General features: G+C 37.4%; 1 protein-coding gene across 3 annotated transcripts in view; it reads left to right on the top strand.

The window, feature by feature from the left end:
- The window catches only part of CADM2 (cell adhesion molecule 2), a 702,605-nt gene that overhangs the window by 569,109 nt on the left and 119,624 nt on the right, over positions 1-13,872 (top strand). For all 3 annotated transcript variants that reach the window (XR_012777775.1, XM_075516406.1, XM_075516421.1), the window contains one exon: positions 1,806-1,976. Coding sequence is in view for 2 of the 3 variants with exons in the window: in XM_075516406.1 (XP_075372521.1) it covers positions 1,806-1,976 (171 nt within the window). In the remaining variant the exon portion in view is untranslated. The remainder of the gene's footprint in view (positions 1-1,805; positions 1,977-13,872) is intronic.

Genomic DNA, 13,872 nt, shown 5'->3' with positions numbered 1-13,872 from the left:
CTCTTCCGAACAATAGATGTCTAGAGAAAGGCTTCTAAACATCCATTTAGGAAATTAACTGCTTTTATTTTTCTAAAGGATTAAGCATCCACAACCTCTCACTGATATTAAAGTTGTTGATGTTTTCAGGAGCTGTCTGTCCTCCACCTGAAGTCAGCAAGCAAAGGATGTGTACATTACTTATAAACAGAAGGCTATCTATATAGGTGCTTATTATTAAATTTGGGAACCTAAATCTGGGAACAAAATCTCATGTGTTTGCTTTAAATATTAGTGAAGACATTTGTTGTTTGATTATAATAAGTTTGCTTTAGTGCTGGTCAATATTTCTCTCACCTACTGATCCCTAAATATTAATAGTCACCGTGGCAGAAATTTAAATCTCTTAAAGCTTAGCAACCAACAGGCCGAAAAATGCTTGTATGCAAGAAATAATTATTTCTTAGGGAAAAATGGAAATCGTATAACTATGTGGTGTCTTCATCTATCTGGAGATAACGAAAAAGACCACCTTTCTGATTTCTGAGGTATTTTTAATCTAAAAAGATGTAGCTTAAGCCTTTTAAGATTTGCTTTCTGAAATTTATATTTCATGGAAATTTTATTTAGGTCATCTTCTTCTCTAATGGGATTTAGTATCACTTGTAAAACTGAAACCTCTCACTTTTTCTGTTTTTAGGACACAGAGGACATATGCAATCTCAGTGTAATTTAATATATATGTTTATGTATTTATATATGTCTTTTAAAGCTTTCATTGTAACAAATCAATATAACAAGCTTACTATTTTGCTGGAATAAATTAAAATCAGTAAGCATTAAAAGTAGTTGGGAACCAAGTAAAATAATTCTAAAGTATGTATAAGAAGATCTCATGTTGCAGTTAATACTTTAAAGCCTTTTAAAATAAATGCTCAGTCTTTTGGATCTTCAATTCTGATCTAACATGTATGTCCTACAACAAAACTTTCTACATTTGAACCTTAACCTTGAGCTGAGTTGAATACTTCTTAAGCATAGCTGTAGGCTCCCTGCACTCTAGTATCTGGGCTGAAAACTGTCAAAGAGATTTTTAACTGAATCTGCACAAAAGCAGTAGGCCAATTTAGCATGATATAAAGCAGTGAGTGGAAGGTCTCTTTCTCTGAAGTAATTTTATTTCCAATCTTCTTGGGACTTGTCTGTAGAGACCAGTAAACACTATGACATGCTCTATTTACAGTTGTTCATCATCATTGATAGCTATACTTTGGTTTAGTTTAATTCATAAATTAGCATAATTCTAGGCAAACAACAAAATGAGCAACGCATAAAGTAAGCTCAGGAATAATGTGACTACATGCATGCAACCCTCAGTTCACATGGCTTCAGTAATATCCATGTATTGCATTACTATGAAAGATTATAAGCATGGACTTAGAAAATTTAATATTTAGTGACACTGTGAATACTTAAGGGAAGTGAGGATGGGAGGAGACCACGTTTTTTCTAATGAACTGCAGAGAAAGTTTATATCAAATTTGGACCTAAACATATAAAAGATAATGACGAAAGGAATTTCCATTTGAGTATAGTATCATGTAACCAACTTTAAAATTTTCTTTTTCAATATATATCTCCTGCTCTGACAATTGGAGCAAATTGAGGAATAACTACAGTCTAATTACTTTTGTTTTAAAGAGATCAATAAAGATATGAAAGACATGTTTTTTCAATAAGTGTGGTAGATAATTTAGCTGTCTGATGCTGGACTACTTTTCCTAAAAATATTGGAGAGAAAATTATTTGTTTATTTTTTCTTTCAGATGTTAAATATTTAAAAGAAGAAGATGCAAATCGTAAAACATTCACAGTCAGCAGCACACTGGATTTCCTAGCAGATCGCAATGATGATGGTGCAGTTGTAAGTTGCAGAGTAGATCATGAGTCCCTAAACTCTACACCCCAGATAGCAATGCAGGTTCTAGAAATACACTGTAAGTAATACACGTTATGTATGCTTGCTTTTATAATTCTGTTTTGTTTCAGAGTTTCTATTGTGGGAAAATTACAAAAATCTCTGGTATTGTGTGGATGATAACATCTTTCTTTTAGCTAACTTCTCTGGTTTCTAGTTGGTTGGTTGGTTAGTTGGGGTTTTTTTTTGTTTTTTTACAGGAGTAACTCTAAAAAGTTTAATGAGAGCTTTACCAGTGAAAACACTATGGGACTGAATTCCTGCTTTGCTTTGAGAAATGGTAGAGAGGAAATGCATGTCTTCTTTGGCTATAATTGTAGCAATGTGAAAGGGTTCTTAAAAATCAAAATCATAATAGTTCACAATTTTCCTTGAAAGTATCTAGAAACTTGAAACAAGGGTATGAAGAAACAAAGTTCACAGCAGACTGCCTCAATAACTTTGAATCCTGCTAATGAAACTCTGTGTAGTGCTGTTAATAACACAACTCTAGGAGGAAAAGCCCTTTAGAATTTATTTTTAGGCCCTATCTATACACGATGTTACTCGAGATAATCCAGACTTCAATTGTTTTGTGTCTTTATATATTGGCTTATTTTTTCAAACAGGATTTCTGGAAACTTGATGTTTTCCACAGTGCACTGTTTCAAAGTTGAATGAACCTGCCTATGTCTGTGTGCACTACTCTGAAGTCATGTTGTTCTTTCAGTCGGGTTTTTTTTTCACTTATAAACTGTGAGACACTCAGAAGAACACCTTTTCACCATCAGATGACACTTTCATATTCACTTGCATTATACCCACCATTCTGCAGGGTACAGATGTTTGGATTTCTGCAGAACACCTGTAGGTTTGATTGCCAGCTAGCGAAAACAGGCATCTGCAAAATATTGTCAGACCAGGTGAAGGGGAGAGACCTTTCACGAATCTGTTTCTAGGGTGGGTGTAATCAACCTGTTATAAAGCAGACAAGCTTGTCCCCAAAGCAGACAAGCTTCCAGTAACTGCAACTGGTTCCCAAGATGCCATGTCAAGGACTGTTGGCATATATAACTGGTTTCTAAACAGGGATATTTCTATAAGCATCTAAGACTCGTGCACACGTAAAATGCAGTAATGGCAAAAGCACTCCATGCATAGAAGCTGGCAGCATTGCTAAAAATGCCATCTGCAAAAAAGTCTGAAAATTAGGAAGATGTGGATTAGCATCCACAAGTAATATGTACTGAAAATAACTGTTTTCTGAAGCATTCTACCCATCATTTTACTGAGGAAGATCAAAGCCTTTCTTCACCAAATGGCTATTAAACACCTGCCTCCCCTAACATGTTCAAATGGCACCTGTACTAGACACATGAATCCTTAACAGCTTTATTTCCTTGGATTCTAAATCCCACAACCATCAGCCACTGAGCTGGCCCATGCCTTCACTTCCAAATTGCTTGCTCTTCCTTCAGTGCCCTGCTCAAGATGTTGGCACTACAGGAGATGAACCAAATTGAAAGGAACAGTACATATGGAAGCAAGACAGCTATACAAGGTTTAAACTGAGTCACAGTGGCTGCAATGTAATGTGATTCAGGGTGAAGGCAGGGTTCTGGTTTGCATGAGCATCATAAGATCATAAGGCAAAGAAGCCTTGCTGTGGCCTTTCATATATAAAGCTTCTTGAATATTTGTTGTTTCCTTCTGATTTGCACACTAGGTAGCAAGACACTACCTTGCTAAATAGCAGAGGGGTGCATCTTCCTCTATGCCTGTTGCTTCATGTTTTGAACACGACCCTTCTCTCTCTTCTGCGGGTTCACTGAAGTTCTCTAACAAGGACAAACTGCACCAGGCATTTACAATTACTAATGTGCTTTATGTTACTGCCCCCTCAGACTGCCAACTTATCAAAAGCCACAATGCACAAGTAATTATTCTCTATCATTCCTGCTTGCTCCATTAATTTTCCACCAATCAATTTAATACTCTCCAGCACTAGTATAGAGTCATTATACATGGAAAGATAAGCGAGAAATCTGCTAAAAGAAGCTCAAGTTTAGAAGAGAGGGTGGAAATACCATTTAAAACCATGGAGAAAGCAGTATTTTATTACTGGTGGCAAGAAGACTAAAAACAGGCTATCATTGTCCTTTTCCTTACCACCTACATCTCCATGGTTAACATACTCAGAAGTCTTACACTGGGCAAGTTTCTGAAGGAAACTTTATAAAAAGAGAAGGAGATGCAGAGAAATAATGATGTGGTTCAGCAGAGAGCCTTAAGGAAAAAAAGAAGGATGATTTACCTTCATCCTTCCATTCCCATCCATCCATCAGCAATCCCAAAGACTCTGAATGGAGTACATCGCCCCTTGATTTTATTCTCCTGGTATTGCTTACCATCGTCGTGGGTATTACTGCAGTCACTGGAAGCTGCTGACTTTTTTCCATCAATCCATAAGACTTCAAACATATGAGAGACATCCTATTTGTATTAATGAGGGGCATGCTCACAGGACCCAATGAGAGCTGACCCAATATATCCTCAGTGCCACCTGACAGCAGTTCAAAAATAGTGCTGACAAAACAGATGAATTATGGGAGCCCATGACAAAAAGTCAGGAGGATTTGTTAATCTGACGCCCTGTAGACTCCAAAACCACAACCAAGTAGTGTGGCATTGCTCCATAGAGCGCTTGTTCTGAATGTCCCAGGGGTATTTCAGATGAGCAGAGAGCTATGGGAGAGTGATATGCAAGTACCTTAAAATGGTCAAACAGAACAGCACAGCTGAGCATCAGTTTGGCAGAGAACGGATGCGCAATGACTGGGCATCACCCACTAGAACTGCATTTGGTTTTTAAACACCTTCCTAAAATCTGAAGAATTTTATCTGTGGTACATGGATACTCCTTATGAATTATCAGTGTATCATCAGAGGTTAGAAAAAAAGGGCAATAATAAATTGTCTAGCCATTTCTGTCCTGCATAATTATGCTTGAAAGTAAAAAAGTCCGCTTTGTTTCAAACAACTAGCCCCTGACAATGGACAAAACATTTGTGGCTTCATCAAAACAAAAAAGCAAAGAAAAGAAAAACTTCAGAACAGTAGGAATTACAGGATGGTGTTTGCATCCAGTGGATGATAGGTAGAGAAAAAAGAAAACAACGCAATGGTTGGAATGACAGGTTTTTATTTATGCCTAGTGAAACATAGAATAAAATTAAATCTGTCCTAGACGATGAGACTATATGAAACAGATATTTTTAATGAGTCCATGGAGAGATGTAGATAGAGGTGCTTATGAGTCCACACAGCTGCTTTTATCATCAGCTTTAATAGGAAGTAAACTTAACAAAACGACAGCCAGTAATGCCATCAGCAGCAATATCAATATGGAATATACTTTATTCCCCCTTCTTCCCCTTACACAAATCTTAGCTTTTAGTAGTGTGATAGAGCAATCAAATCAGCTTTCCCCAGTAGTATTACAGTACATGAAATGAAGCTGAGGACTAAACTTTTAAGATAAGAAGGCGTTTATGTTCTTTTAATATATATGTGTATGTAATAGAAATAATGTCTGAGTCCTTCCGCTGCTCTTTTCTTTTTTTTTAATGGTTAGGTCCAGAAGTAGAGATTACCTATATTATTTATAGCGTGAGCAAAAGAAGGATATCTTGAAGGAGACCATGATCAGTCCTTGTTTTCACAGGGCTTTCCAGATTAATTTTGCAAACTTCAAATATTAAAATAATAGGGATGCTGTTGGGATAAGTATACTATACCCCACTCCAGACTGTGGGATAATTAGTTCTTCCAATATTTTGAGCTTTATTTATCACTAATTTATGTTATGTCTCACTTGTGCTGCTTAATCCTGTTCATCTGTATGTCGTGCTCTGTGTACAGCAGGGCAGCCCAATTGCCCAAGTCTTTCTGCCGTGCTGAAAGGTTTGGCCGTAATTTAGTTTCTGCTTGGCCAGCAGAGGTTTGTGGTAGCATGACACTGCTTGCTGAGTTTATTTTTCCTCTGACCCTTACTGTCAACAGTAAACCTAAAATAGACTTGTATCCCCCATGGCTTTGCTCTGAAGTTTGCTTGTCAGCCTAGCTGCCACTGATTATTAGGAAGTGCTTCCTGTAAGTGATAAATACAAATCTCAAAGGGATATTTCATTTCATTGTTTACGTCTGCGTTCAAACTAAACTAAGAATGCATTCTTTGTTCCTGTATTAAAGAATCACAGGTGCGGTACTTCAATTTTGAAAGCTTCTCAGTATGATATTTCCTCAGTATGATGTATACTGTAAGTCCTCATGCACACTCCTGAAAAGATATTTTGAGGGCAAGTACAACTTCTGGTCCACATCTGGGAAGTGAGCAAATTCTGCTCATCCCTCCTCAATGTCTCAGACGTGTTGTTTCCCAGAAGCAGCATCTTCACTTTCCTCTAGGTCTTATCTGAGCAGAAGCCAGCCAACACATTGGTTCCTACTAAACGAGAGTGCCATAATATTAGCCAGTGGTAATTACCTTACCTTAGTGAAGATTCTCTGACTACAGTAAATTACCCAGCAGACCTCAGTAAAAATTAATGGTGTAAGTCTGCCCCAGAGGCTGCTTCTGAAGCTTTAAAGCGAAATCAAATCATTTGAACTTCAAACCTAATCATCATGGTTCTAAAATGGCAGCTGTGATATGATCCGTGCTAACGGACTCAGCGAGATTTTGCTCAAAAGCTGACCACACTCCCAAATGACAGCACTAATAAGCTAAATATGTGTTATGTAAAGAAGTGTCTAGAGAGGCAATTTTGAGTAAATTCTGTATTGGCAGACACAGATGTGCAGTGAATTGTCAGTCTGACAAGTCTATAGCCATCAGCTAACTTGCTTCTACAGGCTATTCCAACAATGTTTGTGTAATAGGCTGTTTCTTCATTTGTGGGTTGTTATTAGATTCTTTTGCAGTGAACATCTGAACTTGACTTTAAAATTAGGCAGCTATTCCAAGGGAATGTTGGCTATTGTCCGGGAAATAAACTTATTGATTTTGAATTAAGTAAACAAAACACCTCAAATGCAGCAGACTACAGATAAGCAAATCAGCAATGCACTTGTGCAGCCATGTAGAAAATTGTGTGTGTGTGTGTGTGTGTGTGTGAAACAACAGCATACTACTGTGATTTCTGATGTATTAACAAATGGAGTTTTCTCTGACAACAGGATAGGGTTAGAATTTCAAGTTTTTGTTGGAACACAGTTTCTACAATTATACATTCTGAACAAAAATAAGTGAAATTATATGAAATATGTGTGTGAATATGTGAAAATAGAAGATATTAAATATAAAATATAATATACATTCATATAGTACTATGTGAAATAAGGCATTATAAAAAAAAAAGGCAAGAAAAGGGTTGTGCATAGTTGACTGATGGACCCTTTGTCTATGGAGAATGCCTAAAACAGTCACAGTTGCACATCAGAACAGTATTTAGAGAAAAAAATCTTCCTTAAATAGTAACGTTTAATTCTAATGAATTAGTAACATTTTAAATAGCTTAGGTGGCTGTTCAGGGTGACTATCTCTACCATGGACTTGCTGCCTTTTTGTAGCTCAGAAGGGGCAGATGTGTGCCCACACAAAAGCACACAGAATTAGACACCTCTTAGCTATGATAAAGTATGAGGCGGGAGGGACAGTTTTCCCTGTTCCCTACATATGGTCCTTCTGTACTGTAAATGGGTAAAATATGTCACACCTTCATTTTCTTTCAGCTGTGTGGCTGAGGCAGACCATTTGTCTTTTTGAAGCTGTTCAACTAAGACATAAGATTTTAATTTTCCTTTAGTGTGCCGCTTTCTTTTTACTTACTTTAGTTATTTTCCCCAGCTTTGTGCTTAAAAAACTTTTTTGCTCTTGCACTTTGGCATGAGTTATCTCCTTTTTTTCCTTGGCCTCAGGATTTTTTTTTAAATTGTTATTATTTTCTTTTTTTACTTGAGGTATGTCTCCCAGAACTCCCCAGGAGTTAAGTGGCACCCATGCTTTAGGAATAAAGGCACATTTCCCTTTTTTGGAAGTAGCTTGTACTGGCTAGGCAGAGAACATGTTTCTCCAAAGTGAAGAAAATATGAGAGTTAAAAGAAATTTCCTTAACTGATGCTGATATTTTTTGGTTTCTGATCAGTCAACAGCATTATTGGTCATTCTCATTTGCTTATGACCATCTCTTCATTGCGCTGTGTGACACCCTCAAAGACACACTGGCTAAAAGGAAAATCTGGGAATATTTGGCATGATTACACACTGCCTCAATCTTTGTATGGACAGTCTGGCAAGAGATACATCCCCAGAGGCAGGAAATGGTTTACTAACTAGGATAATGAGGTGTCACAGCCTTCCAATTTTTCATTTATTTTTTTAACAGGGCCCCAATATATTGAGACAGCCTAAATAAATACAGATAGACTGTATGTTGAGTCAGGAGTGAAAATATCTGGAGTGTTTGTAAGAACTGAAACTTGTTTTGGCTTTGCCATGAGATCAAATGTTTATCTAAGTATATCTTTAGTCAATAAGCTTAAGCACACAATTCTCCTATAACTTCTGATACAGTGAAAAGACCTGGATTTTCCAAGGGCATAATTCTCTAGGGACATAAAAGAAAGAACTCGCTTGAGATTTGCACATCCAGGGCTTTGCAGTTCTCTATTCCAAATTAGCATGATTTTCTCTCTTGCTATAACCATTTTATCTTAGAATACTTTGTGTTTGGGAACTGTGACACCTCAGAGTCCTCTGGAACTTGTGGAAGGTGGCCAATATCTCAGGCTTAAGCCTTCTTTCAAGAGTAACGTGATGGCACAGATGCAGCGGCACATTCTCTGGCATGGCCCATCCTGTTGCATACTGTTCATAACAAATGGCAAAGAAAATTTCCCTTTGAGGAAACAGAATTGTTTTTTTCCAAACAGATATACTCCTAATGCTTTTGTTGGCTTTAATGCTTTATTCTTCAGAGTTCTTAGCTCTGGGAATGAGACACATTTAGGCTATGTGTTCTTTTTTTGATGAAACAGTCTGCTGTCATCATCGTACAGCTACCTAGACCCAACCTTTTGGAAGTCACTAAGTCATTATCAGACTGTCATCTCTCATCAGGCCTTCTGCTAAGCGTACCTGACAAAGCCAGGTGTGAATAATAGGCCACAAGAGGGAAACCCAGAACAACTTTTTTTTGAGTGATTTGTCAGGGCTCTGGGTGCTGTAAGAACAATCTCTTTGCTTCAGACACTAAAGAGTGCCAGGTATTGCTCCAGCACTGGCCTGTCCCAGGGATCTTTTTTAGATGTGTCCTTTATCCTTAGCAATGAAGTATACTTCCCATCCTGAGTTAATGGAGGGTAGTAGCTGGTTAGTGTAAGATACCACCCAGCATCTTGATCACCTGGGCTTGGCTATAGCAATATTGTTTTCAGGATGTGCTCTATCTCTACAGAATAGGAGGCCTGGACCTCGGGTTCTTAGATCTCAGCTCTCCACGTGGGTTTCTCTATCTGACCTTCATCTCAAAACTTAGATGGTCTTACTGATTAAAGCCACTTTTCGTTCCTGCTTAAAAAGCAAGCGGGCTATGTTTTCTGTGTGATGTGCAGACAGGACCTTGGTCTCTCACAAAACCTCCCTCTCTGATCATCGACAATCTCTGTAAGCCTAAGCTTTCATGGAAGGGATTTCCATTACTTCCATGAAAAACTGCCAGCCGTTTAAATCCTTTAGAAGCTGATGAGGAAAATCTAGATGTTTTCTTAAATGGCTACCTGAGTCTGACAGAGAGGTACCGTCTCTTGTGACTGATGCTCCCATCCTTTAGAAGTCAACTGTCTGAGTGGTGTTCTTGCTCTTCTTTTTCAATGAAGATGTTCTGCTGGACTGCTGTGACCTTGAGAATGAGAGAATTTCAAGATCTTCTAGTTGACTCCCCGTTACATTGTGAGACAAGTTTACCCTTTGTACACATTCAGGTTTCCACCCAAGAGTCACCTGTGTTGAGATACTGTTTTCCCCAAACAGAATTTTTTGTTATCCCTGAATCACAGTGTGAATATTAAAATGGACAATATATCTCAATGTTATTTCAATACTTCAGTGACCATTCTTTCCATTCGGTCTCCCTTAAAGGAGGGTTATTTCCATATTTACCAGTGTAAGATGCACTTAAAAATAAGAATGCAAATTAAAAGATACAGCCTTCAGTACATGTACACCTCTTCACATTGAATGAAAAGTAAATAAGTTATTCTATTTAATTATTTAGCTCAATAATTATGTAAACACTGTGTTAATAAGTAAAATTATCTTTTAAGCTTTTCATATTAGTGAATGCTTGAAACAAATGAAACATAAAGGATAGTTACTGTAAACAGTAAAGAATGATATCTGTGAACATGAAAGTTCAGTGCCACAATTTGCATGTTTAAATGAGATCAATTAGGTTAATGATGGATGAAAATAAGAAATCCATGATTTAAATGCAAAATAATTCAAAAACTTGTGGGTCCATTTACTGCCAAACTTTCACCTTTCAAAGGGGATATCTAGTTCAAAGGGTTAATGTACAATCCTGACCTTTCCCATCTGGAGGTTTATGTTCAAATATGGTTTACAAGTGAAATATAATCTAATATAATTTATTTATCTCTAAAATCTTTTGTAGGAAAATCCACAGAGTGGCTTGTCTGTTCTGCATAGAAACTTTAAAACATGGTGTGGGCGCGTTATTCCATTTGCTTGTCGTGCGTTTAAGAGAGGGCTCAAGAAGATTTCAAAGGAAGTTTGGGAGGGAACTTTTAATAATCTTAAAAGTAGGATGTTCAGGAAATAAGCATAAAATAAATATAATTCCATTTCAGAAGAGTAATCCTTTAGGCATAGGAAAGAGACAACCTATGGTAAAAGGACTGAAAAGACAGAGGGCATGGCTATGCTGGTAAATGGAGCACAGTGAGCTCATCCCTGAACCTGTTCCAAATACGTGCTTGAACCGCACGTTGCTTTGCCATGTGGAGAGGCTAGCTTCGGTCAGTGTGGTGACATTTCTGAATTAATGAGCACTGATGGGCTAAAATCTGTTTTCTCTCTGGAGGGGAGGCTGGGGACAGAATCTTACAGAGCTCACTGTAGGCTTTTGAGGTCGCATAGTTAGTTTGGTCATGACTGGCCATGTGCCATTGTCATCAGTAGAAATCCCCACAATGAGTCAGTCAAGCCACTGGAGGATATTCTTAGGTGGGCACAACAAAGAGAACAAGTTAGTTCGTCTACCCAAAAAGACCAGAAAACTAGTGTAATGGTGTAAAAAAAGCAGTGCGCTGATTTTCTGTAATGCTAAACTTTTCTCTACGTAAGGAGGTAGGTTCCAGAAATAATGGTCTATTCCTGACAGCCCAGAAGCAGTATCCCCAAGACTGACTGACTGGCTGATTTTTGAAGCTCCTAACCTGAGTAACAATCAATTACTGTAAAAGTGATTAAAAAATAATTTCTCTGCATTGTATTTGATAAGATGAATGCTTACATGGATATAATGTGAATATATTAGATGATCTATGTTAGAGATATCTAGTGGAAGGTTGAATTTACAGAAAAAATAGAAAGCAAGTTTTAAAATATACTTGTTATAAGTACTTTATATTGGGTAGCACTAACAGGACAATAAAGATTGAGTGGCTGAATGGCAGTCCAGTGTCTGAGAAGCTCCACAACAGGTCCCAATTGGAGCAAGAATTTCTCAGGTACATGACTAAGATCCATTAAGTACCATGCTACCTTCAAAAATATGCTTCAAATATCTTTTTCACTTTTTCCCAGCCTAGACTTGATGTTATTTCAAATGGGATCATCTTGGAAGGAGACTGAAAATTACAGAATCTGTATAGCTCACACCCCAGTTTACAACTCTGGTCACCTTCAGCCAGTCAACTTAATGACAGAAGGACAAAGCTGTTCCAGGACTTCCCTATAGAACAGTTGGGGGCGGGGGGGCTGTTTATTTCCAAAACTAAATACTAGCAAGCAGGTGAGACAGTTTGGAGGAAAACATATCTAGAGACTGTTCGTAGGACCTCCCAAGGAAGAGAGGTTTGCCCTTCATGAGGGTGTGGTATATATTTATAAGAAACAAGTCAAATTTTCATGTCCCCAAACTACTGCTTAGATATTTTTATATAGATTAAACTTTTATAGTGCCCAATATCTGATATGAATGTCAGAGAAAGGCCTGAAGGGGTATTTGGGAATGCTGAGCACCCAGAGCTCTTATTTACTCCTTCAGCAGTTTTGGATGTGCTGCAATTCTCAAGCCATATTCAAGATGATTTAAGTCAAACATAACAGAAAACTGAAGGCCTTAAGCAAAAGAAACTGAGGATGCAGAAGATAAAATTACATCGAAAGGTCATGCACTGACTCAGAGCTTTGCATTTCTTGATAACATATGTGATTTAGGCAGAAGGGTTTTTTTTCTTTTGCTTTTTTTCTTTACTCTTCTTAGGTGACATGGCAAAAATGAGATAAAATATAAATAAGTTGGAGAGAGCACGGTGTAAGGCAATGGAGATGTTAAATGGGACAGAGAGGTTTACATATCTGCAGAGACTGGCAAAATGGAGATTGTTTAGTCTAAAGAAGTGGCATTACAGAAGTAATTAAACAAGATAAAAGTTGCAAAACTAAGCTGCATTGCTTGTGTTCACTGAAAAAAACAGAACCCAGTTGCCAAAGAAAATATTATTTCTACCGTATCATTCATGTGTGTATGAGACTTAATGGATAACTAAGAAACCAGTGACCCACTCTGCAAAAGCATGTAAAGGGGAATAGCTGTATTTACACAGGCAGTGCTCCTGGCGCTAACTATCTTCATGAAGTGGCACACATTTAGAACTGTGGTGACAGTGCCACTCTGTCTACCACTTAATTCAGCAGGGTCTACCGATATATGCAACGCTATGCTCATGTTTATCTCTGCCAGTTTTAAGACCAAGCACAAGCTAGGTAAGAATGATCAATGAACGCATTACATGACAAAAGAAGGATAAGGTTTTAACGCATTTTAAATGGAACACAGAGGAACTGTGGAGCTTTGGTAGTGTACCTCCATCTTCTCTTTCACCTTCCCAAAAACCCAAGCCACACATTATGTCCTATCACATTTTAATTACTTTTTTTCTTTTTAGCAATTGTGGTGAAGGAATATGGTATGACCGCCAGGTGAGATGTTGAAACAGGTACTATGAATATTTTTAAGAAAGTACCAGATAATCAGTGTTCACAGAATTAGTAACTTAAAGGGTTTCCTGCCAGGTTGGTGCTTGAATTCACGTACTCATGCATTATGAGTGTCAGGAGGGAATTTTCACTGATCGAGCTTTCTTTTCCCCCACTTTGGCATTTGGCTTGTTGTTTTGCATCCAGGAGGGTGTTTTTATACTCTTCTGGTACAAACTGTTATTACCTTTTTCTTCAACAAACATTGTTTTAAACTAAATTAAAAGCGATGAGAAAAAGGCTGACATAATAGTCATCAAAGAATCTCAGATAACAAAGGGGACCATATGCTGTTTCTGGTCCTGCTTGACTGTAAAGTAGTTTTTAAAGGAGTGTAAAAAGAAGATACAGGAATATCCATGTGGATATGGTACCAAGTATTCACTTTTATCAAAGCTAAGTATTTAAAAAATATTATAAAGCTTAATTTTACAGTATTGTTGAATACATTTATTGAAATTAAATACCATTGCCATGACACAATCATTTGATCTAGATTGTCTCACCCACACATCCTAATAATAAAATAATTTGTCAGATACATAATACTGAGTTTTGCTCTCATCTGTTTAAGCAATGAGTCATTTGT

This window comes from Mycteria americana, chromosome 1 (genome assembly GCF_035582795.1).
Source record: "Mycteria americana isolate JAX WOST 10 ecotype Jacksonville Zoo and Gardens chromosome 1, USCA_MyAme_1.0, whole genome shotgun sequence".
Taxonomy (NCBI): Eukaryota; Metazoa; Chordata; class Aves; order Ciconiiformes; family Ciconiidae; genus Mycteria; species Mycteria americana.
This window is presented reverse-complemented; position numbering and strand designations above follow the sequence as displayed.